We start from the raw sequence: 25,543 nt of genomic DNA, 5'->3' as shown, positions 1-25,543 counted from the left end.
TATGGACATACAGGCTGTAAAATGTAATATAGTCATACCTGTATGCCTCATGTCTACAGTCTTGTTCTCAGAAATAATTTGACCCACCTTTGGGACACCACCAATCATGAGAACGTGGGGTTCCGTTCCTCCTCAGTGAGGTCAGGAATGAATGAAGCAACCACCACACATAGCTATATCATTTTGTTTAGTCCCATTAGTGGGTCTACCAGCAATCAGACATGATGGAGGAGATGGCTGGTCTAGCTATTGATCTGAGCCTGACAACTAATCATCATGTCACCCACACAAGGAGAAGAGCGGAAGTTATCGCTTGTGTCGAAACCAATGTTATGAATGGACTGTTGGACATATCCATGTAGTTACTCAATGGTGTAAATCCATAACATTGGCACTGAGCTTCAAATCAAGATAAAGCTTGTGGACAAGAAATCTATTCCCATCTATTCCTGAACAGTAAAAGATCAAATTGATTTTTTGTTTTTTAAATGCCCTTAAAAATAAGATGACTGTCACATTTTCTTTCTCAGTGGAGATGTGATTACCACAGAGCCGGCAGTAAAGTGCAGTGACCTTTTCCAGCTTCCATCACACTGGCTTCCATTTCTATCATTCCACTTTGTTGATATGTGAGGTGTAATTGTACAGATTGCTCAGTTGGTAAGGAATGATCATCTTCTAGAAGAGGACAGCTTGACACCTCGAGGTCAGGGTTGGTGCTTTACATCAGGTGTGAGGCTATAGGGCTGAATTCACACCTATGTTATTGATTCCTGTTTTGTGTTCCTGAAAATAATGAAGAGTCAGATCTATTACATGATGGAAACCAAGAGCACCAGCAGACCCCATCGGGTTTTGTCTTGGTTTGTGTCTTTTTACAATAAAAAATAGCTGTTTGCCGCACTGATGTTATGGCAAATATAACGGAAAGTGCAACTAAGGTTCTGAACGGTGACTCCGAGCATGATAGTGCCTGAAGCTTTTTGTGCTACATAAGTTCACTGGGAGGCATAGGAATAATAAATTACAATCAGTGCCCTGAAATACATGAAGAAATATGTAAAAAAAAAAAAGAAACCGAGCCCTCTCACAGGTAGTATCACTGACTGTTATGTAATGGATAGGCGGTCACCAATGGGCACTCATCTTGAGTGTTGTACATTCAGATCTAGCATGTATGCATACAGGTGCTTCTCACAAAATTAGAATATCATCAAAAAGTTAATTTATTTCATTTCTTCAATACAAAAAGTGAAACTAGTATATTATACAGTCATTACAAACAGAGTGATCCATTTCACGTGTTTATTTCTGTTAATGTTGATGATTGCAATGAAAACCCAACAGTCATTATCTCAGTAAATTAGAATACTTTATAACACCACCTTGAAAAAATGATTTTAAAATCTGAAATGTTGGCCTACTGAAATGTATGTTCAGTAAATGCACTCAATACTTGGTCGGGGCTCCTTTCGCATCAATTACTGCATCAATTCGGCGTGACATGGAGGCGATCAGCTTGTGGCACTGCTGAGGGGTTATGGAAGCCCAGGTTGCTTTGACAGCAGCCTTCAGCTCATCTGCATTGTTGGGCCTGGTGTCTTTCATCTTCCTCTTCACAATTCACACTGAAATTCCTTCATGAATTTGCAACAGGTTCTAAACTGGACTTGTATCTGTCAAAAAAAAAATGCTGTGACGTTTCTACTGCTGATTTCAACCTTTGCAATGCAATGAGCTTAAATTCATATGCAACACATGCAGAGTTCATCGTGTTTTGTCTACTGTAAAGATTGGTTTCCAGGCAGCGCAGCAACAAATTATTTCTTAGGCTAGTTTCACACTAGCTTATTTTCCACGCAGCGCTCGGCGCCGCTAAGCCCCACCCCCTGCCGGCTCCCTGCCCGCCCCATCCGGTCTTCGCCGCCTACTATCGCACACGGCTGCATGCGATCTGCGGACCCTATCTTTAGCATAGGGTGCGCAGACCGTGCGCTAGTAGGATTTTAGCGTGCGCTGCGCACTTTTGAAGGTGCGCCGGTGTGCGCCGAACGCACCATGTTGCATTTTGGCGCGCTCGGCGCACCTTCAAAAGTGCGCAGCGCACGCTTAAATCCTACTAGCGCACGGCCAGCGCACGGTCTGCGCACCCTATGCTAAAGATAGGGTCCGCAGATTGCATGCAGCCGTGTGCGATAGTAGGCGGGGATGACCGGATGGGGCGGGCAAGGAGCCGGCAGGGGGTGGGGCTTAGCGGCGACGAGTGCTGCGTGGAAAATACGCTAGTGTGAAACTAGCCTTAGTAATACTAAATAAACCTGAATGGTTAATTTTCTGTTTTGTTTGCACTTTTATTTCTTCGAAGAGCCACAGAAAACATTTTCATTTCTCAGTCTACCTAAAAGAGGTTGATGTTGTTTTTTTCAGGACATTTTCATTTTTCCATTTAATGTATTGAAAAATGGGAGAAAAATAGTACGTTTATAAAATTGCATGAATAATGAGATTCCACAATTTTTTTTTACAACATTCAAGAGCTTGTAAAAATGACCTGTCAATGAGATTGTCCGAGTCAGTACGATTATGTCATACTATAGAACTGTATAGCGATACCAAATATGTTTAGGTTTGAACGTTATTCTAATTTCTTTATTTTAAGAAGTAAAAAAGGAGATGATTAGAATTATATGTATTTACTTGTTATGTATTGAAAAACTTTTAAGTGTATTTTCTTGTCCCCCTTTAGTGACTTGAACCTGTGATCATCTGGTAGCTTGTACAGTAGTGCAGTGTATAGTAAAAATCATGGCCTCCTGTGAAGCCCAGCTAAATGCTGGTTTTCATAGGAACACAGGCATGGCAGGCACAGTGGTCTTCGGCAGACCCCAGGCTCTCAGATCAATTGCATTGTATGTGCCTTCATCAGAGACAGTGGCATTTTCAGAGGTTAACAGCAGGGGGCAGATCATAGCTCTGCTTGCACCTGCTGGAGGAAGATGATGGCTAAATAACACAGCCATCATCTGCCGAGTATAAAGCAAGCTCAGCTTCTGAGCCTGGTCCAAAGACGAGGACCCGGTGTGACTTCCCTAGTATGTTATGTGTCAGGAAGGGGTTAGATGGAATTTGTCATCAGGATATTACATATGGTTTAAATCAGGCTTTTGCGTTTATTTATTTTAATTTTTCTATATGGCTATTTGTTATTTTTTAATTAAAAGTAAAAATTGGAAATTTAGCAGTTTTCACACTGGCCACTGGGTTTTTTTTTAGACTTTGATTTCCTGTTTTAGGAAATTTACATGCACATTAGCCACAATGATCCTATCTTTCGAATTGAAGCATCAAATGATCATGTACAGAGATCAATGTGAAGGGACAGCTGTGACATCACCTATTCGGATTGGTGGGTCCTGTGTTATCAACTATGTATAGAGGTGTTACCTTTCATTATCAGTTAGCCTGCCTCTGATGATAATGAGACTTCTGAAAACTCTTCCTAAAAGAACAGGAAGTATGAGTCTAACATAGCCCCAGTGGACAGAGTGATTATTGCAAGATTAATAATTTTACTTTTTAATAAAGATCGTAATTTTTTTAAAAAAAGCTAAGTTTTAAAAAACAGAAATATGTTACAAAAATAACTTGATTTAAAAAAATAGGTCATTTTCTAATGATAGATTCCTTTTTAACATTTTAGATCTGTTTATAATTGGAAAAAAAACTTAATCAATTGTGCTGAACTTCTGTGTCCTGCAAAGCATGACATTTTCTAAGGGTGCACATACTTTCTGAGCTGGTCTTCCCTGCCTGCCTGATTGTTCCAATGAGCAGTAAATCGTTAATGTGGAAATTATGCGCGTGTTATCTAACACATTGGATCGATTCCTATAATAAATGAAAGGTCAGGTTATTTTTATTTTTTGTTAATAAATATGCAAATAGCCTTTGCGGATACAGTTTGCATACAGAGAAGTGAAATTGCGATGGCACCAGGGCTGATTGAAATGTGAGTTATACAGAGACCAATGAACACTAAACCCGGACTCAGTAGGCGCCTACACCACGAAGGTGGAGATCCAATGGTTGGTTATTATCATGACTAAGGGTGTTACACACCTGAAATGCGTAGATCTATGCCTTTTCCATGGATCCTGTAGCCGTGTTATGAATTTTGGAATTTTAACTATTTTTCGCTGGATTAATATTATTCACTAATTAAAAGGATATATATTTAAAAAAAAGTTTGTGAAGCTAGAATTTTTACATTTTCCCGATCGCGTTTTCTAACATGGCCTTCAAAGCCGTTACAGATGGTGTAGGATGGATCAAAGGAAGGTTATTGTTGGAACTGGTATAAAAGTGGCGTAGAGCAATAAACATTTCCATCATGGTTCCCTGCGTTGGCGGACTGTGTTCTTCTAGACAATAGTACTTTTGTAAAATGAACACTTACACCTAAAAGGTGAAGCGCTAGGTTTGGTGTTAGGTTCCTTGTGTGAAAGTTCAGCTCCCTAAATTTGGAAATACTGTGATTAAAGTTGTGCTTTATCTACGTTTTTAGGGAAGATTGTGTCTTTTACAGTGTAAAACACGTTTATTTCTTGTGCTTATATGGAATTCCACATTCTGCAGCACTTTGCAGACATTCTCATTGTCCCCATTGGGGCTCACATCTCACATTCTTGTCATATACCATTTTAATGAATCCTGAAAATGTAAAATTCAGTTATAAGTAAGTGATATTGTAAAATAGATGTGAACTGCTATAAATTCGCTTTTTACGTCATTTACATTATTGTCCCCCTCCTCCTCAAGGTAGGTAGAGCTGAAAGTCTCTGCAGCCTATCTCCTCTTTTCCCTGCTATGATAGTTGTTTTAAAGGTGCATTTATACCGCTATATTCCTAGGAACGCTTATTTCAGGAGAATCTCTTTAAATTTATCTTTTGTGCTGAGCAAAAATGTATTGTTCTCGGCAGCACATCCTGTGTAAACAGGACCTGTGCTGCCGAGAACATTGTTCAATGCACATAGGCTGCCAATCTGTCACAGATCATTCAGTGCGCATTATTAAGCGTGTAAACAGATCTGTAGTCACGTACTGGATAGAGGCTCTCTGGTTGCAATCCATTTGATGCCAACTAGACTGGTCAGCATTTGAGTGTGTTGGTTTACCACAATCATGGTTGTCCTGATGAAGAAGCTATATGCCTCGAAACGTTTTGACAAACCACTTACGATTTAGATTGGCATCCCTCATTCTTCTTCCTATGGCAGTGTGGAATCAACCCATCTGTTTTTTCCATTTCCTATGCTAAAAGGGCTTCATGAAAATTCCAGGGGAACTTGGCAGGATCCCGAGCAGGGCCGCTCATTTATGCAAAGTTGATTTTCTATACAATTACAATGCAAATTCTATCTACGGCCACACAGGTATGTTTTCTGTACTTGATTCTGTTGATGGATAGTAGGCATAAATCAAAGGCATAAATCAACCGAAATACTTCCTTTAAAACCCATTACCATCCATTCTATACTTGTACACGGATATACAGTCAAGTTGGTTTTTTTTGTACAGACACAAGAAGCCCCAAATTGCATCTCAGTTCTTTCACTTGCCTTGTTCATAGCCTGCAATTTGGAATTACCACTCACTTTCTAAGTCGGTATGATTATAGTTCGGGCTCTGTTGGTGCCACATAGGAGGCTGCAGACCGCAGTAGGAGAACTCATCGACGAGAGCGTTTAGACTGTTTGCCAATGTGGGAGGCTCGAGGAGAAGGCTATTCAATAAGATATGCACAGTTGTCTGAAATGAGATGGGATTCATTGCAGGTTGGATACAGAATGGAAAAAGCCAAGGGCAAACAGTAGTTGCTGGCATATCATCAAGATGTAATTATGGTGATTGTTTTGTAATGAGTTTGTTGTGAGAACAACTATCTTGATTTTAATATAAGGTTTGTCTGGTCTTGTTAGGAGAACATCATGTTTGTCTTCCTATGAACATGGTCTAGATACACGTGTGATAACAATCTCATAACTTGTTCTGCATCGTACCATCCTTGTTGGAGATTAGTTTCTACTTGTTCTGCATCATACCATCCTTGTTGGACATTTGCTTCTACTTGTTCTGCATCATACCATCCTTGTTGGACATTTGTTTCTACTTGTTCTGCATCGTACCATCCTTGTTGGACATTTGCTTCTACTTGTTCTGCATCGTACCATCCTTGTTGGACATTTGTTTCTACTTGTTCTGCATCGTACCATCCTTGTTGGACATTTCCTTCTAACACTTTAATGAGTACTTGTCCTCAGAACCTTGTGTGGCCCCAGCTTTTGAAAGAATGACATTTTATAGCATTTTTTCTCCAACAACATGTAGTTCTGCTTTCTTACAACATCTCAGCTTATAATATGCCAGAGTTGACTATAAAGAACTGTCATTATCAGGACCATGGTATAAAAAAAAATAAACCACACCACCACTCTTGTCCATAGACTTTGTCTAACATTACATCCTATCTTTTTTTTTTCTCCTACAACCCTATTTAGGACTTAGTTTGTGATTGTTAGTCCAGAAATGTTAACCATCTGGGGCCCACCCTGTAATTGATTTTTTTTTATTTTCAGGGAATTGATTTTTAGGGTCATGCCTGTTTTGAACTCAAACACTTGACAGTGATATTAGCAGAATTTTTACAAACCATTTACTATCAGTTGTCTGAATCTTTTTGTTGCCTTCTGTATCAATGGCCTCCATACACATTAGACTAAATTCTGCCGAACTTGCTCATATTGGGAATGTTGGCCAAAACTCTGAATTTTCTCCACTAACCGATAATTTCAAGGGAGAGAAGGATCTGACATTTTGGATTTACAATGTGCCAGAGGAGTCAGTCGGCACTCTCTGATACAGAACGCAGGTAGTGCTCGGCAAGCCAAGTGTTCCAGTATATCCGCCAACAGTTGTCTAATGTGTATGAGAGCCCATAAGAGGCATTCATTCCTCTTTCTAAAGTAATATTAAATGTATGGAATAAAATATTGATGGAGAGGAAATGTTAATCTTTATGAATTTAACAGCAATCCAGAATTGTGTTATTGTAAGGAAGTGCATACATTTATTAACTCTGGATTTTGCCATCCTCCCTTCCCTTCATTGGTGAGTAATCAGTTAAAACAGCTTTTTCTTCTTCCCTCTATAAATGGCCCTGGAGGAAGCTAATGCGAAACGCTTGTTCGTGCAGCTCTGTTTCCATGTGGTTTTCCCAGTATTGCATTTACCTACAACTTCAGCTTAGTGTTGGGGTACATATTGTAATGGATTTATTCATTGTCTTTTGCGCTTTGGTTTTTTTAACCACTAAGCCTCTCTTTTAAATAATGGTTTAGTTTTATGGCATGGGATATCATGCTGTGGTTCAGATTGCCATTCATGTGCTACATTCTCCTTTTTTTTTCCTGTCAGTTTATGATTTTATAAATAAAGCATACTATTTTATTAGGCTTAACACTTTTTTTTTTTTTTTTTTTGGGGGGGGGGGTTTAGTCTCAGCCCCAATCCGAATTTTCCTAGAGCCGCTTTAGTTGATTGACAGGTCTCTCCCGTGTGTGTACATAGGGAGAGACCTGCCGACCACATGCATTAGGAAGAGCCTCTCGGGTGGCATTGGATTAGTCTTGTCTCTGCCGATGGTCCTGGGCCGGACCTTCTAACTATATTTCCTATGAAATGTTGGAACTTTTCAGAACGATATATACTGAGCCTGGCTGCAGTGGTGCAGCCATGCTCTGATTCATGCTGCCTGCCTACCTCTCAAGGGTATTTTCCCAAAATCGGTCAAGCCTTTTCTATGCTGGAGATAGCCAAGTGCAGCCCTCTTCTTTTCCCAGTAGTCCCATAATCTTACAAGTAGTTATTATTCTCCTTTTCTCTACATATCCATAACAACAGCTTCTAATTGCTGGATGCTACATTAAATTGCGTTACCGGAAAATAGATATAACGCACAGTATACGGAGAAATGGTTCTACTGCATGGATTTTCTCTTTATGTACATTTTCCGACAGTACATAAGAGTCCTTGAGTGGATTGTTCAGTGATAAGTATTCCAGATTCTTTCAGTGCTACGTTAATTGCAGATTTCTTTGGGCCCAAGTCCCAGATGGAAGGAATGTAAGAGCATTAAATATCAAACAACTTAGTTAGAAATACCTATGAATGAAATAAGCTTGTCCGGTAAAGGAATACTATGCAGATTACAGGAGTGTACTCGAGTATATTGGACGCCCGGCTCTTAATCACAGGAATGTGTTCTCATTCAGGCTTGAGCAAGAAATCGAGGATCTAGAGAAGCAAGAAACCCAACTGTCTGCTAAAGAAATGCGCGTGCTACAGAAGCTGAAGTCCGTGGAGCGAACGAATGAAGATATAATAAAGGTATGAGAAGGGCGATACAATGGGGCACCATATAGAAGATTAATATTTATCCTAGGACATAAATCCATTAACTACATAACAGATTTGAGAGGTAAATTGATAGTTCAAGGACGATGCTCCTGAAGACCTCAGTTCTGCTTATTGCGCTCCAGATTTCCAAATCCAAAATTGAGTACAATTTTGGATTTTGAAATCTATAGAAGAAGCAGTCCTATCAAAGTTTTTATCCTCCTAATATACTGAAGTCATCATATTATACAGCACTGTGTACTTACAATTGCTCATTTTGCCTTTCTACCCTGATAATTCTTCTCTTTTCCATTAGGTCTGTGACATCATGTGATTAAAAATTGACTAGCTGAATCCTTCTAAGCTCTATGTAGAAACAGGAAGTCCCTACATGAGTCAGCATTAGAACTACAATTCTACATCACTGCAAAGTCACTGGCAGCCCAGCCCAACCCCCTCTACAACCACTGACCTCGCTGCTCCTCTCTTCCCGTCAGGGTTTTGTAGTGATGTAGAATTGTAGTTCTATTGCTGACTCATGTAGGGACTTCAGGTTTCTACATATAGGTTAGAAGGAGTCATCTAGTCTGTTTTTAATCACGTGATATCCTAATTATTCTCTTTACCGTTAGGTTTAACTGGGTATAAAGGACAAATGAACAATTCTAAGTAGACAGTGCTATATAATATGATAATGGAAATATATTAAGAGGATACAAACTTTGATGGTAGAGCTTCTTTAAGAAGTACTAGTGTTTTCAGTAGTGCTGTCTTTGAACTATTGATATGTCTTTGGATTGAAGGGGATAGATGGATGACCGCATAGGACCAATAACTCTAGTGCCACCTAGTGGAAAATGAAACTGAAACATTTAATATTCAAAGAGCCTTGCCACATTACTTAGGATAAGTATCCAAACCAGAAACTCCATTGTTTCAGGGCGTTTGACTCTCATCAGTCCAAACTTAGTTCAAGAGTTCTTCTCACGCACCACTGGTGGCTGCGTGCTGACTCGGTTACAGCCCCCACAAGTCTCAAAGCCATAGAAAATCCAAGATTCCAAGACACCAGAGAAAATGTGGATAAAACATAACCTTTATTCCAGTATTCCATCCTTAAAAATCACTTGTTGAAATACTATTGAGGTAGACGTATGAAGCAATGTTTCGGCCCTAAATGGTCTTTTTCAAGCCAGAAGTACAATAAAAAAAAGACTTTATGGCTGTAATTTAAATTTTACCTCTGGCTTGAAAAAGGCCCTTTAGGGCCCAATCATTGCTTCACTCGTCTACCTCAATTGTATTTCACCACGTGTTTTTTAAGGATGGAATAATGGAATAAAGGCTATGTTTTATCCCCATTTTCTCTGGTGCCTTGGAATCTTGGATTTTCTCATCAGTGCAAGAAGTGAATTGTTTGGCTGGGTGAGAGGCCTCTGACAGGAGGTCCAAAGGATAAAGTTTTTCCTTTTTGAGGGCTCCCAAGTTGGTGCAGGGAGACTTATATGCCTGGCAAATATGCAAAGGAAGAGAGCAGGGTCTCTAGTGCCACCTATTGGAAGTAGCAATTCTAAAAGTCAATATTGATTCTTTAACGGGTCTTACACTATGACTTAGGATCAGAAGCCAAATCAGAAACTCTATTTGCATACATGTGTTTCAGGGTGTTTGCCCCTCATTAGTACAAAGCAGGAAAACAAGTTAGGCTGGGTGAGAAGCCTCTGACGGGAGGCCTAATGGGTAAAGATTCTTCTTGCTGAGGGTTCCAAGTTGGCTTCTTATCCTGACATTGACTTTTGGGATTGCTCCTTCCAGTAGGTGGCATTAGTGTCCTTTTTTCTCTCTGTAAAAGCTATTTGCATATTTTATTTCAATAGGAAGCATTGCATGACCTATAAGTCTCCTTACACAAAAGTGCCGCTCTCCACAAAGACAAACATTATATTCCCTTTTAGACTCCATAAGACCAAGCACCCAACCCCAATATTTCAGTAAGTGAGAGTCGTGCCAGAATTTTACCTCTCAAGTCTGCGAGGAAAAAAAGGCTTTCCTATAAGTTGGTTTTCATACTGTAATAAGTGATACAAATGTAATAAAACATCACTGTTCAAGTAAAATATGATAATGCATTTAGGGAAATTCTCAACAGTTCAGCTACTATATTCCTCTTTGCATTGAACAATACAAATTCTTATCTTTTTGTCCTTTCAGGCTGTGAAAGCTGAAGTGCGAGAAGGTATGTATTGTATGTATTGGCATTCTAAGTACCATACTCTGCTTGTTTCCTCCTAAGGAAACACATTCTTTCTATACCAGATGTAACTTTCAGAAAGTTGGAAAATACTTTTTAATGTTGGAGCTACCATGGGTGGGAACCCTTTCAGGGGCCTGGGTGTAACATGTCTCTGCACCCCCCTATAGTTATGCTTTCAGAAATATTTGGTGATGTTGCAACACAGACTTTTCTTCCTTTTAATATTTTAAAACTTGAGTTTAATTTCTCTTCTGTGTCTATATAAAGAGGGTCATTGAATAACAATTAATATAGTGTATTAGGGGTATCAGAACAAATAATCCATGTGGCAAAAACTTGTATTAAAGACATTTAAAAAGTGCATTACGGCATAAAGCTAAAGACAAGAACCACCACTACACCAAGATAAGTTTTGTGGGCAAACATACCCCCTCTTTCATCATATATATTTATAGATTTATGTGTTTAACTTTATTTTTTTTTTTATGTTCATCATTGTGGGACAAGTTTGGGGTTTCTACATATTTTCGACCGATTTATCAATTGTGTGTTTTTAGATCTTTATTTTTTTTTGCAAATTTCATCAACCACCTGAAGCATTTTGAAAATTGCAAAAAAAAAAAGTCATTAACACAAGACAAAAATAAAAAAATCGCAAATAATAGGATCCATTATGTTTTTAATCTATGTTGAGTGCTCGTTTAGGGGACTTTACGCAGTCTGTTATTTTTTTTTCTGTTGGCGGTTTTGCCGTCTTCTATGATGAGAGAGGGGGGATTTTTCACCCCAACACTTACCATGGTGTTTTTGTAGGTCTTGTCTTTCGTTTTGAGCTGTTGTGTGCTTTTTAAATATTTTTCTAATACAAATTTTTTCCACATACCGTATATTATTTGCACTCATTCACCTAATAAACTATATTATTTGTTATTCTATGACCCGCTTTTTATAGCCACATTTTTTTCTTTTTTTTTTCTCTTGCTTTACCTGCTTTCTTTGCTATTTGGGTTTCTAACAAAGTGTTACTTACTGGGCTGAGTTTTGCTGTTATAATAAAATCAGTATTTCTTCAGCAGGAGATTATCACTACAGGACTAGATGTCTCGTGCTTCCTGGTCCAACCATACCCCCAGGAATGATCGGCAGCTACACAATGTACACAGAAACCTGCCAACCATTGGTGTGGGTGGGGTTATACAGAGCTCAGTAGTCTGAGCTCTGCTAGATCCGCAGCGGAGAAAACTGTGATTCCATCACAACTGCTGCACCCAGTAAACTAAGTGATACATCTCTGGACAATCAGTGCAATTAAATTCATGCACATATAAAAAAAAAAGTTATAAAAATAAATTGAGTATATTATAAAGATGATTTTTTTTAAAATAATTATATATAATCCATAAATTACAATACGTATTTTGATGTTTGTTTATGATAGATCCAGAACCAGTAAAGGATATCTACGCTGGCATCCCTGACTTGCCGCCGTCGTATAAACCCTCATTTATCAGAAGAATGGAAAGTACCCAAACTGAGAATGGGGAGGAGGCAAGGAGAGGTATGACCGGTACTAAAACCAATGCACAATGAATGATGTGATGGGACGTGGAGTTTTATGGGCTCAGAGATCGCTTTTCTCTCCAATTACTATGTTTAGTAGAGAAGTAATAACTTTAGGCATCAGAAAATGGTGAACAAATACCATATATGTCTATAACATAGTGTACAATACTGATTATAGAGTACAGTCTGTAAGTATAGGCTCCGTTCACATTATATCTCAAGGAGGATTTCATAATATATACCTCTGAAAAAGGCTACAAATTGTGCCCCATTATTGTTCCTCCAGTGGAAAAAAAAGTTGCCAAGTGCCAAAAGTGCACATGTCAAGTAAATGTGGCTCTATGGATAGATTGGTCATAAGTAGTGATGAGCGAGTATACTCGCTGCTCGGATTTTCCCGAGCATGCTCGGGTGTCCTCCCAGTATTTTGGCGTGCTCGGAGATTTAGTTTTCATCGCCTTATCTGCATGATTTGTGACTTGTAGACAGGCTGAATACATGTGGGAATTCCCTAACAAACAGGCATTCCACACATGTATTCAAGCTGTCTAGCAGCCGCAAGTCATGCAGATGAGACGACGAAAACTAAATTTCCGAGCACGCCAAAATACTCGGAGGACACCCGAGCATGCTCGGAAAAACCCGAGCAACGAGTATACTCGCTCATCACTAGTCATAAGCATTGGGGTACTTTTCTGACATTTGTGATAAGCTACTACAACACACTGGGTCCAATTCATCTTTTACATTCTTCCTTTTTTTGGCTAGTGGTATTGATTGGCTTTCCAGTACCAAATTTTTCAAAATGGCACACATGGTTCGTGAAATTTGCACAAAATAAAAAATGCTCTAAAAGACACAATTGATGAATTAACAGAAATCATCTGCCCACAATGACAAACACAAAAACACAAAGAAAAAATCGACACAGAGGTGAACAGATATAAAGTAGACTTAAAGTCCCCCCCTCACACACACAAATTAGAAGAATAAAGCACTAATGAAAAATAGGCAAGAAACAACAAAAACTAGACACAAGACCCAACTGCAATAATGAACTGGCCCCAATGTGAACAGAGCCTTAGTTAATTGTACAAAGTTTGTTAAACTTAGTCAACTATAGTAATGATATATCTGTTTATTTAGCATTATTTGCCATGGAGATTAAAGTCGAGAAAGATATGAAGACTGGAAAAAACACGGTAATATCTTCAATCCCAGTGCCATCTGATGAGCTAAAAGACGCAGGAGTGAAAGTCTACGATGATGGCAGAAAGTCTGTGTACGCAGTAAGCTCTGAAGGCAAGATGGTAAAAAATGGTATAGATAGTCTTGCCCCCATAGAGGTGGAGGATCTTTTGCGTAAAGCTACAGAAAGAAGTACACAGTCTCCAACGGAGTATCACGAACCGGTATTTTCAAATCCCTTTCACAATTCTGCCACCCACAAGGGCCAAGTCTCCCCCAGCATAAATGGCCACAGCTCCCCGGTGACGATGGAACATGAAAACGGTCATAATTCTACTTTTACAGAAGAGATGCCCATAGTTAACTCATCCGTTTCAGAAAATCCTATGCCTTCTCGGCCAACAGACATGACGCAGAATGGACAAGCAACTAATGTCGAATTCCAGGTCAAGGAGGCACGCCATGAAGCAACCTTCAGGAACTCGCCAGATGACATCACTAAATACCAACCGGCTGAATGGGAAGATAATGTCCACTACAATATTGTTCATGCTACTCCTTGTTATGTAGATGACAACGAGCCAGTTACCATGATCTTCATGGGATACAAGCAAGCTGATGAAAATGATAGCAGGCCGCTGACCGATTATGAAGGGGTGATCAGGGCAGAATTAGTTGTTATTGATGATGACGAGGAAAATAATAAAGAAGAAAAAAGCGTTAACAAACTAATTAATGTGCCTGAAACTCAACCGTTCCATATTTCTAATCCTTCCATCCCAACCAATACCATACAAAAACTACCGACTCACAATATTGCATTGCACAGTCCTCAGCCATACAAGAACTCCATATCCTTGCGAGAACAAGATGCAACCTTGGGGCCCCATAACTATCTCCCTGTCTCCAATCAGAGCATAGATGATGGTACTGAGGACCCTTCCCTAACAGGTGAGAAGCCTGTCAGCAAGTGCAAATGCTGTTCTGTCATGTAATATTTTAACACACACTTGATCCATGATGGTGCCTCTGGACCATGATCCATGATGGTGGCTCTGGACCATGATGGTAGTTCTGGCCCATGATGGTGGATCTGGACCATGATGCTAGTTCTGGGCCATGATGGTTGTTCTGGACCATGATGGTGGCTCCAGTCCATGTTGCATTACTGAGAATTTAGCACCACTTTCTACCGAATTAAGAAATGCTTAGGTTTTTGTAATTCTTATAAATTCCCTATAACAATTTTATCTACAATTCCCTGTTTATAAACGACCTGAGGGGACTGGGGCAACTGCATTTTTAATGTCAGAAGTCTTCTACCCTTCAGTTTATTGCATCACCACACTAGCCTGTATGGTGCATCCATAGGTAAGTGGTGAGAACCTTTTTAAAGATGATCATCGCATGCCAGTATGAATCTCTGCTGACTGCTGCTGCTGAAATAAGATCCTCATTCTGTGACCCCCTTTAATATTTGAGTTTTCTTTATCGGCAGCAGCAGGCAGCATGAAACATAGACATGCATTTTTTCTCTAATAGTGTAATAGCAAACATGCACATGAACGGCATTGTGCCATGTTTGATGCAATGATTTCTCTCCAGATAAATCTGAATTTCTACAATTGTTTCATCAATGGAATTAATGGATGCCCAATGTTAAGATTTTTCCAAAATCCCTCATTCTACTTTACTAAAACTTTTTGTTAAAGGCTGTGCTAATTATTAGAACCTATCTTGCTGTACTGATCCCATGCATGCAACATTTTTTTCTTAAAAGAACACAGGAAAACCAAGATAAAAACGCATTGTGAATTGAAACCTATATTCATGTTTACTATTGATTTGTTAAAGTAAAATTAAAAATACAGTTGCGCTTTAATTATCAAATCTGGTTGGATTATCTTGGCAGCTCTACTTCTGCACTCATTCCAGTTCAGGCGGTGATGGCACTTGGTAAATTGAGCTGGCTGTCTGGCTTAGTTCAGTAGCTAAGCCACCCCCCTTCTCCATCATGGCCGATTCAGAAACAAGAAGGGCTCTGATATGGCTATAGAATTGAAGCAGGCAGCCATGTCTCTCAATCGTGTGCCAATATAGCTTGTGTCACAATGAATGTAGAAGTGGATCAAAAATAGCTTGATCTAACTGATTTGAAAAGCAAATTATATTAGTAGGTTCATTTTTTAGGATCATTAACAATAACCAGTATTTTTTTTTTTGCTACTAAACAACACCTAAAACTTCCTACCATTTTGTGTCTGCAGTTCCTATACAGACCTATATGCCCTGATGATAACAGACAAACAAAATCTAGTCCTGCAACATTCCCCTTTTCTACCGTCTCCTACTTGTTGCTTAGGCCAGGTTTATACTGCGTTAGCGCAGTCCATTCAACGCGTGCGTTAAACGGACTGCGCTAACGCTACACCTAATTATGATCACGTCATGCGATCGCGCTAGCGCAGATGCTAGCAGTGACGGATCCTCGAACGCAGCAGACTGCGTCCGAGGGTCCATCACAGAATGACGGCACATCGCTAACGCATGCCGATTATGACATGCGTTAGCGATGCGCTACGTTATGGCAGTCAATGGGTGCATTAACGCATCCATTACATAGCGTTAATGCCGCTATGTAACGGATGCGTTAAACAGACTGCCATAACGCAGTATGAATCTGGCCTAACCTATAAAGTTAGCAAAAATTAGAAGAGACGGAAGTATGACTGCAGGTTTACTGTCTGAGGCTCTGTAAACACAACATTTTTAAGAGGGATGTCTGGTACTGCTCACTTTTGTATCTGGAAAAGAAAAGTGATTAAGACCAGATACTCATGCTTGGTGGGACGACATCACATCCTCATGCCCGGTGGGGAGAGTGGCATGTCCTCCTGCCCGGTGGGGTGAGCGTCGCGTCCTCATGCCCGGTGGGGTGAGCGGCACGGCCTCATGCCCGGTAGGGTGAGCATCGCGTTCTCATGCTCGGTGGGGTGAGCGTCACGTCCTCATGCCCGGTGGGGTGAGCATTGCGTCCTCCTGCCCGGTGATGTGAGCGTTGCGTCCTCATGCCCGGAGGGGTGAGCATTGCATCCTCCTGCCCGGTGGGGTTAGCGTCACATCTTCATGCCCGGTGGGGTGAGCGTTGCGTCCTCCTGCCCGGTGGGGTGAGCGTTGCATCCTCCTGCCGGTGGGGTGAGCGTCGCATCCTCCTGCCCGGTGGGGTGAGCGTCGCGTCCTCCTGCCCGGTGGGGTGAGCGTCGCGTCCTCCTGCCCGGTGGGGTGAGCGTCGCATCCTCCTGCCCGGTGGGGTGAGCATCGCGTCCTCACACCTGGTGGGTCACATCTATGACATCTCCAGATTACATACCTGCAGGGATGTGTGCACAATCTGCAGGTATCATGCATCTGTACTATTTGATCATGCATGGGTCCCGGCAGGGGACATGACGTCATCGGCACTGATTGTTTCCTGATGTGAAAGTGAGCTGCGGCAGATGACCGCTTGAAAACTATTTGCAGAGTTGCACCTTTTTTGCTTATTCGATGCATTGGGACAACAAATATTGGTTGCAGATCTGGACACAGCCTTTATAAGTGTGGGAAATAGATCAGTGGTTACAGAGCCATCTCCCTTTGCTCAAGATGGAGAATTTTTAGCAATCCATAACATTTTCATATTGTCTGGATGCTTCCGATTGGACATGGCAGCTCCTTCTACGTGGTGCCTTGTTGAACAAGTCGTCCCTTAGTGAGTTACTAGTGGAATGATGGATTTTGGCTAAATAATTGGAGATTTCTCTTCAAAACTAAATGAAAATGTGCTGCCCCACTGAAAAGCTCAGTAATGGTTACATCACTGTCAATTACAGAAATAATGTAATTGACATTTGGAAACTTATTTCTCTGATTTGTGGATTTGATTTCCCCCGTCTGCCTCATTTCTAATTGTCTGTAAACTTCTGCTTTCGCCACTGGAAATTATGCTGAGGTATGTTGTTCTGTGTTCTCCTTTGCTGGTTTAGCATGGCTGCCAACCATTATTACTGCCCATACTAGTAGTCAGTACTATGACAAGTCAATTAAGATATTCTTTTTTTAATCAATTATTTAAAGTGGAAATTGGTCAAAATTTTTGTGAATTTCAAAAATCAAATTTTTAGAAAATGTTCATTCATTCTTAACAGTAAACCCCAATTTATGGGGAATCTGTAAACTGGAACCTAAGTTCCTACAAATTACCCAAATGTACTCTTAGGGGACTTTTTGTGTCAAAATCACGGCTCCTTTTCATGATGGAATGTATTTATCTCATTCAATGATCGCTGTATTTCCAGGCTCATGGTAACAATGATATAACGCCCCATTTTGAAAATACAAAAACCATACACCGTGTAAATATTGATGATCATACAAAGTGTTGGGCATCGGTGTATACCCCATAGAATATATACTGACGGGTTGGCAGTCCTGCTCTACACTTCTCTCCCTTTTTTATCCGAAAAGGTATATGTGAAAAACTTTGTAATTATTCCTGATTTTTTTTTCTCTCTTTTCTCCATTCTCACAGCATTGAGAATTAGAATGGCCAAGCTTGGGAAAAAAGTGATCTAAGATTCACACTCCCTACATATGGAGATTTGTAAACTGTGGATGAAGAACTGCAGAAGACTTGTGTAGACATTTTTATTGTAGACGACCAATGGCACAATCCAGCGCATTCTGGGACTTAATTTTCGACAGTAGCTGGACCGCCACTAGTGCCTGTCTCCTGCCGAATTGCTTTTGTGACTCACGCTATGCAAGTTAATGTCTTTTGATATAGAAATCTGCTTATTTTGAGACTTGGGAAAATAATTTACCATGAGCCTAGCCACGTGCATTTGACCTTGTTGCTTTTTTTTTTCTGTAGTTATGTCCTCGTATACGGCTTCAAATGAGATCTTACTCGGCTTCCCGTGTACTTGCAGGCTTATTTTTATTTTTAATGATCATTACACCAATCCTTGAGTTTTTTTGTGGAATTTGGTAAAATTTCAATGTTTGCTTATTATTGGAGGAGAGGCACAATACTTCCACACTTATTTTTGTTAAGTATATGAATATTTCCTTGGCATTATAAAGCTGGGTTATATAATACTGAGGACTCCATCACATGTGTATCTTCATGTTCTGTTTTCCAATGAAAACAATACAAATAGATCCCAGAAGATAGAAGCGGAATCTACTAAATATATATCTACAGGTATATATATACTGTATATATACACTCACTGGCCACTTTATTAGGTACACCTGTCCAACTGTGTGTTAAGACTTAATTTCTAATCAGCCAATCACATGGCGGCAACTCAGTGCATTTAGGCATGTAGACATGGTCAAGACAATCTCCTGCAGTTCAAACCGAGCATCAGTATGGGGAAGAAAGGTGATTTGAGTGCCTTTGAACGTGGCATGATTGTTGGTGCCAGAAGGGCTGGTCTGAGAATTTCAGAAACTGCTGATCTACTGGGATTTTCACGCACAACCATCTCTAGGGTTTACAGAGAATGGTCCGAAAAAGAAAAAAAATCCAGTGAGCGGCAGTTCTGTGGCCGGAAATGCCATGTTGATGCCAGAGGTCAGAGGAGAATGGGCAGACTGGTTCGAGCTGATAGAAAGGCAACAGTGACTCAAATTGCCACCCGTTACAACCAAGGTAGGCAGAAGAGCATCTCTGAACGCACAGTGCGTCGAACTTTGAGGCAGATGGGCTACAGCAGCAGAAGACCACACTGGGTACCACTCCTCTCAGCTAAGAACAGGAAACTGAGGCTACAATTTGCACAAGCTCATCGAAATTGGACAGTAGAAGATTGGAAAAACGTTGCCTGGTCTGATGAGTCTCGATTTCTGCTGCGACATTCGGATGGTAGGGTCAGAATTTGGCGTAAACAACATGAAAGCATGGATCCATCCTGCCTTGTATCAACGGTTCAGGCTGGTGGTGGTGGTGTCATGGTGTGGGGAATTTTTTCTGGGCACTCTTTGGGCCCCTTGGTACCAATTGAGCATCGTTGCAACGCCACAGCCTACCTGAGTATTGTTGCTGACCATGTCCATTCCTTTATGACCACAATGTACCCAACATCTGATGGCTACTTTCAGCAGGATAATGCGCCATGTCATAAAGCTCGAATCATCTCAGATTGGTTTCTTGAACATGACAATGAGTTTACTGTACTCAAATGGCCTCCTCAGTCACCAGATCTCAATCCAATAGAGCATCTTTGGGATGTGGTGGAACGGGAGATTCGCATCAGGGATGTGCAGCCGACAAATCTGCGCCAACTGTGTGATGCCATCATGTCAATATGGTCCAAAATCTCTGAGGAATGCTTCCAGCACCTTGTTGAATCTCTGCCACGAAGAATTGAGGCAGTTCTGAAGGCAAAAGGGGGTCCAACCCCTTACTAGCATGGTGTACCTAATAAAGTGGCCAGTGAGTGTATTTTATTAGTTTTAATGAAAACTGATATTTACTGTATATTCGCTTTCTCTTGACGTTTCTGGATCCCTTGATTTTTTTGTAAAAATATGAAGGACATGCAAGAAGATGACAGAAGGAGGACAAGAAAAAAGAGAAATCAAGGAATCTTAAAACCTCAAGTATAAGCGAGCCTAGATATCACTTTTCATTAAAATAATACTGTCTGCATAAAAGCCTGAAATATAACTGTAGACAATAGTCGCATATACGGTATTTTCCAAGACCTCCCGTACTAAATAAACTTATACCACATGACACGAGTGTTTCCACGAATGTATACCAAATGGGCAGTATTTCGGCATGTGTTGAGTAGGTGGTAGCCTATAGATATGTTTGCATAAAATGTGATGTGAACATGACCTATAGTAGACTTCCTTGTATCTTGAATCTAGACCCAAAGCTTGCTCCTTTTTAGGGTACATCCAGGTATATGGTGTTTAGGGTGTGAATAATAATATAGGTTAGAAAACTGGGTGCCTCCTAGGTCTCCATACACAGATGAAAGTCAGCAAACCGGATGAATGTGTACCCGAGCCTCCCCAACAGACGATGCCGGGGGATAGAATAATTGCGCAGTTGGAATTTCATCACCTGATACTGGTGTATGTCAGCAGTATTCTCCTCTCTCCCCATTGAAAGATTAGATTATGGTCAGTCCGAACGTTAGTCCTTGCAATGTTTGTAGATCATTGAAGTAATCCACTATTGGTTTAGGTTCTCCTCCACTACTATTACAATTTTCAGATCCTTTAAATTAATCCATCCCCACATCATACCTTCCCTAAATTAGGATCTGTTCGGTGTAGTTGATCATGACTTGGATCCGTACAATGTCCCTGTGATGGCGCCGACCATTGGGGCATAGCCGTGTCTTCATATGCACACACTCACATGTTCATCAGCCTCCAGAGAACAATGGTAGAACCCTAAACTTTTCCCAAATGACCTGTACAGAAGATTCATATTAGTTTTACTTATGGCTCCCATACCTATTATACTAATATCAGACAGACCCACCAACTTGGGTAAGCTCGGCTGCCAGTCTGATTTGTATGGTGGCCTACCGACTCTTCCAATAGATGACGCCTGATTTTGGACTGCAGATTTTTTTGTTCTTGGGTGATATAAGCCAGTGCCAGATGAGTCTGGCAGCGGCACTTTCATAGAGAACACAAGACGGCTTGGCAGAGTGATCGTTCTGGCATATGGAGTAGTAGAAAGAGAGCTGCTGGCCAAACCATGGTTCAGCCAGCATCTATCTATTGTGTATGAGGCCCCTTAGTCCAGCGATATCTGATGAGTAAAGTTTGGCTTGTAAATGTTGTTTGTAATTCCTTTCTGTTTTTAAAATGTCCCATAATTTATGATTTTACTTTCATTGTTTATTTTGTTTGAAGACTTTGCGCACTATTGGGCGAAACATCGCGCTCAATACAGAACTTTTTTTGAGCACCACATTTGTACAATTATTGATCCATATTTCTTATTATGTATTAGATGCTGCACTGCAGACCTTCTAGGGTGCAGAATATGGCATAATGTAGTAATAAAGCAGCATTCTGCAGTTTTGATGTCTTTTTGGATCAGATTTTGCATGACCAGGGTCCATGTGGAATGATGTCCTAGTTTGGTTTCGGTCTTTCTCATTAGAAGATCATGCTATTGGATCTGATGAATCCAATTTTGAATGCTGAATGAAATTTTTGTCTTTATAAAGACGTTTCTATGCTCAGCACACAATTAGTTATCTCATGTAGTATTATAATGTTATATGCAGTAAGTCCTCATTCAGACACCAGTTTTTCCATCTCCTGTCCTTGTTATCCACAGATGGAACGCCCATCCATTATAGTCTGTGGTACACATGTCAGTTTTTTTTTATTTGCAAGACATATGATGCTAAAAAACCCCACAAAGATATGTCCATGTTTTGTAAGAGTAACATATTAAACTCACCCATTTAAAGTAATGTCCATAAAAAAAAAAAAAGGACCGCACAAGGATGTTACCCGAGTACTGTACACTTTTTACTGTTTACCAAGACAAAGCTTTCACTTTACAATTTTTTTCATTTAAGAAACACTGATGCCACAAACATGGTAAAAACAGACACATGGACCTAAAAAATAAATAAATTGTATTCAGCATGTGGATGAAAAACATTTTTTTTTTTTCTTGCATGTAAGAGAAAAAAAATTTAAACAACGCTTTATTGTAATCTTTTTTGCTTCTTTTATCCATTTTCTAAGGGTTGTTTGATGGACAATCCATTTTGAAGTACCCCATTCTGCACTGCTAAACTAGTGGGGGACCTCTATCTTTGAATGTGGCCCCTCGATAATTGGTGAAAAAAAAGTGATTTATTTAAGAGCCTCCCAAAATGTCTGTGTATCACATTGACAACTCATTGATTTTATGTAATGCTCCATTTACCCTGTTGGGGCGCTGTAAGAAATTTAACACTTGTCTACAGATTACGGCTGATTTCTGCCGCTTAGATCTCCCGGCAATGTCACACAAAAGCTTAGATCACATTTATACACTTTAATTCTACACTTTTCAAGCAGGATCATAAATGTTGTGTTGAGGGTTCATCACTGTGAGATCTTGTAAGGACTGGAGACTTTCCGGACAGTTATTATGCCATGAAACACTGCCACCAGTAACCAGGGCTGGTCCTGACCGGCACATATAAGCCAAATCTATCCCGAGCCTATACTCATGTTGTATTATGAAAGGAACGTGCCTTATTTGTCTTAAGAACGTATGGTCGCCTCCTCTTATTTATTTGTCACGTCTGTAAAGGAACACAAAGTAAATAAAGATGTAAAGACAAAGCTGTTTTGCGTCTTCTGATCCTTGATCATTTATTGGCAAATAAATTTTATGTAATTTGGGAGTAATGAAAAAAAAATTGTTCCTAATCATGCGTGTAGTTTTTGCATTTAAAGATCCATTGTACAAACTGCGCTTATACCGGGTCGGGAAATCTGTTTCTTTTTTTCCAAAATCATATTTATTGAAATTTTACATAGTTAAAACATGAAAACACATCAATTCCACAAACAGTGCAGAGTAGATTAATAATACATCAAGAAAACAGACATACAAACGTAGGAGGCAAGGAATAAGGGGGGAAAAGGGTGTAGGTACACGTAAGTATACGACTATAAATTACTTAGATCAAAGGTCTTAACAGAAACTGATCTGCTAAAGTGCAGGTTCCTGAATATCAAAGTGGCATATAAGCTAGACACATAGCAGGGTTCATCGCGGGCAGGGAATATCAGACCCTCAATCGAAGTAGCACAAGCAACATCACGGTGGATTGAAGGAGAGACGGCTACCAAGCCATGGTTCCCAAATCTGGGACTTTTTCTTTTTAGATGACGCAGATAATACCAGAGCCCTTTCGTATTGGCAATGAAGGTTCATCCTGTCAATCACAAATTGTATGGTCGGAGCGCTGGCCACTCTCCATTTGGATGCCACTGCCAGTCTAGCGGCTATAAACAAATGTGAGAACACTCCTCTCAACACATACGGGATCTCATCCAAACCGATATGCAATAAAACCATACTGGGTTGTAAGGCCATCCGGATCCCAGTTACCTCAGCTATCATGTCCTCTAGGCTAGCCCAAAAATTTAGTAATTTCGGGCACGACCACCACATGTGGCTAAGTGTCCCCAACATACCACAGTCTCTCAAACACAATGGGGAGCACTGAGGGCCAAAGTGAGCAACTTTAACTGGGTAATAGTACCAGCTTAAGTGGACTTTTTTCAATTGTTCCAGATGGTTTAAACAAGAGGAAACTCTCCGAACCTCTAACACCGCCTCCTGCCACCCATCAGGCGCTAGGGTGACCTGCAAGTCATCCTCCCTTTGTCTCATGAATTGCAGTTTAACCTCTGGGTCAGGATCATTCAGGGCTCTATATAAGATACATTGTGAGTACTAGGTCCGGGCACCAGGAAGAGGCCATTTACTGTACGGTCTAGGTTAGAATTAAAGAAGTACGACGGTTGTGTAGTGTGTATAAGATGTCTTAGTTGCAAAAACTGATAAAATCTATGTCGAATATCTGGGTGTTTTGCAACTAGGCGGTCAAACAGCTTAATCGCTGTGCCGTCACACAGCTGATGAAGTGATTTTACCTCAGCCAGTACCCATGGCTGTAAATCTATATACGGGATATGTAATTCTAGCGCCTTCAGTGACACTTCAGTTAACGGGATTTTAATAAGAGTCGGGACCGTCTGTCTCCAAAAATGCAGTGCAATAGACATGGTTGGTAGAGGGAGATTTCAAGGCCGCGGTCCAAAGGCTTCAACCTCTAACATAGATCGGGTGGAGCCTCTAGTCGCATAGAAATTTTCGATTTGCAACCATCTATGATCCTTATCTAGCTGCCACCAATCCCGCAGCCCCGCTACCACTGAGGCCTTATAATACGCCATCAAATTTGGCAATCCCATTCCCCCCAGATCATAAGGGTAATACAAAAGAGACTTGGCCACTCGAGGAGTTTTGTGGGCCCATATGTATTTGTTTGTTAAGCGCTGAAGGTTTGTTATAATTTTGCTTGGGACCCTCAAAGGGAGACATCTGAAATAATATAATATCTTGGGGAGAATTTTCATCTTGAAAATATTAATTCTAGCCATCCAGGAGGTCATAAACAGATGTAAGGTGTCCAGCTCAGTCTTTATCTGTCTGAATAAAGCAGTATAGTTCGCCTCAATGATATGTTGAGAGTGTGTAAGCTTTATACCAAGGTAAGGGATACCCTGATCAGTCCAACGAAAGGGAAACTTATTCTCTAATTCAGCTTTGGTGACCAAAGGGACCGCGACAGGGAATACCAGTGATTTGGATGCATTCAATTTGTAATAGGATACTGACGCAAACTCCTCTAGTTCAACCATGACGGCCGAAAACGACCGCTCCAGGTCCACACAGGCTATGATGACGTCGTCCGCGTAAAGACCGATCTTGTGAGCAGCCCGGCCCACCATCAGACCTGAGATATCAGAGTTAAGACGGATTTTCTCCGCCAGTGGCTCCATACATAATGCAAATATAATGGGGGATAGTGGGCATCCCTGTTGCGTCCCGTTAGTGATCAAAAAGGGGGTAGATACAAACCCAGAGGCTAGGACTCTGGCAGATGGGGTGGAATATATGGCTAAAATCGCCGAAAGGATGGGGCCCTCCAAACCAAACTTCCTAAGAACACTTCCCAAATATCCCCAGTGCACCCTATCAAAGGCCTTCTCAGCGTCCAAGGACAGGAATGCACTGGGAAGGCCCGACAGTTCTGCCACCCTAATGAGATTCAACATTCGGCGGGTACCATCCTTGGTTTCCCGGCCAGCCACAAAACCGACCTGGTCAGGAGAGACAAGAGAGGGGATTATCAAATGAAGGCGGGAGGCTAGCAATTTGGTATATATCTTTAAATCACAATTCAATAAAGCAATGGGTCTAAAATTCCCAGGACTATCAGGGGTCTTACCTGGCTTAGGGAGAGTGGTAATAGTAGCTTC

General features: G+C 40.6%; 1 protein-coding gene across 2 annotated transcripts in view; it reads left to right on the top strand.

Moving 5' to 3' along the window:
• PALMD (palmdelphin) overlaps window positions 1–18,601 on the top strand; it is a 48,440-nt gene extending 29,839 nt beyond the window's left edge. For both annotated transcript variants that reach the window (XM_073571386.1, XM_073571385.1), the window contains 5 exons: window positions 8,334–8,448; window positions 10,669–10,693; window positions 12,150–12,269; window positions 13,421–14,413; window positions 18,033–18,601. In XM_073571386.1, the coding sequence (XP_073427487.1) occupies window positions 8,334–8,448; window positions 10,669–10,693; window positions 12,150–12,269; window positions 13,421–14,413; window positions 18,033–18,076 (1,297 nt within the window). In that variant the 3' untranslated portion in view covers window positions 18,077–18,601. The remainder of the gene's footprint in view (window positions 1–8,333; window positions 8,449–10,668; window positions 10,694–12,149; window positions 12,270–13,420; window positions 14,414–18,032) is intronic.
• The last annotated feature ends 6,942 nt before the right edge of the window (window positions 18,602–25,543 follow it).

The sequence above is a fragment of the Dendrobates tinctorius genome, unplaced genomic scaffold (genome assembly GCF_039654945.1).
Source record: "Dendrobates tinctorius isolate UK_male_01 unplaced genomic scaffold, ASM3965494v1 ptg000029l, whole genome shotgun sequence".
Lineage (NCBI taxonomy): Eukaryota > Metazoa > Chordata > Amphibia > Anura > Dendrobatidae > Dendrobates > Dendrobates tinctorius.
Note: the sequence above shows the minus strand (reverse complement) of the source record. Positions and strands in the feature narration are given on the sequence as shown.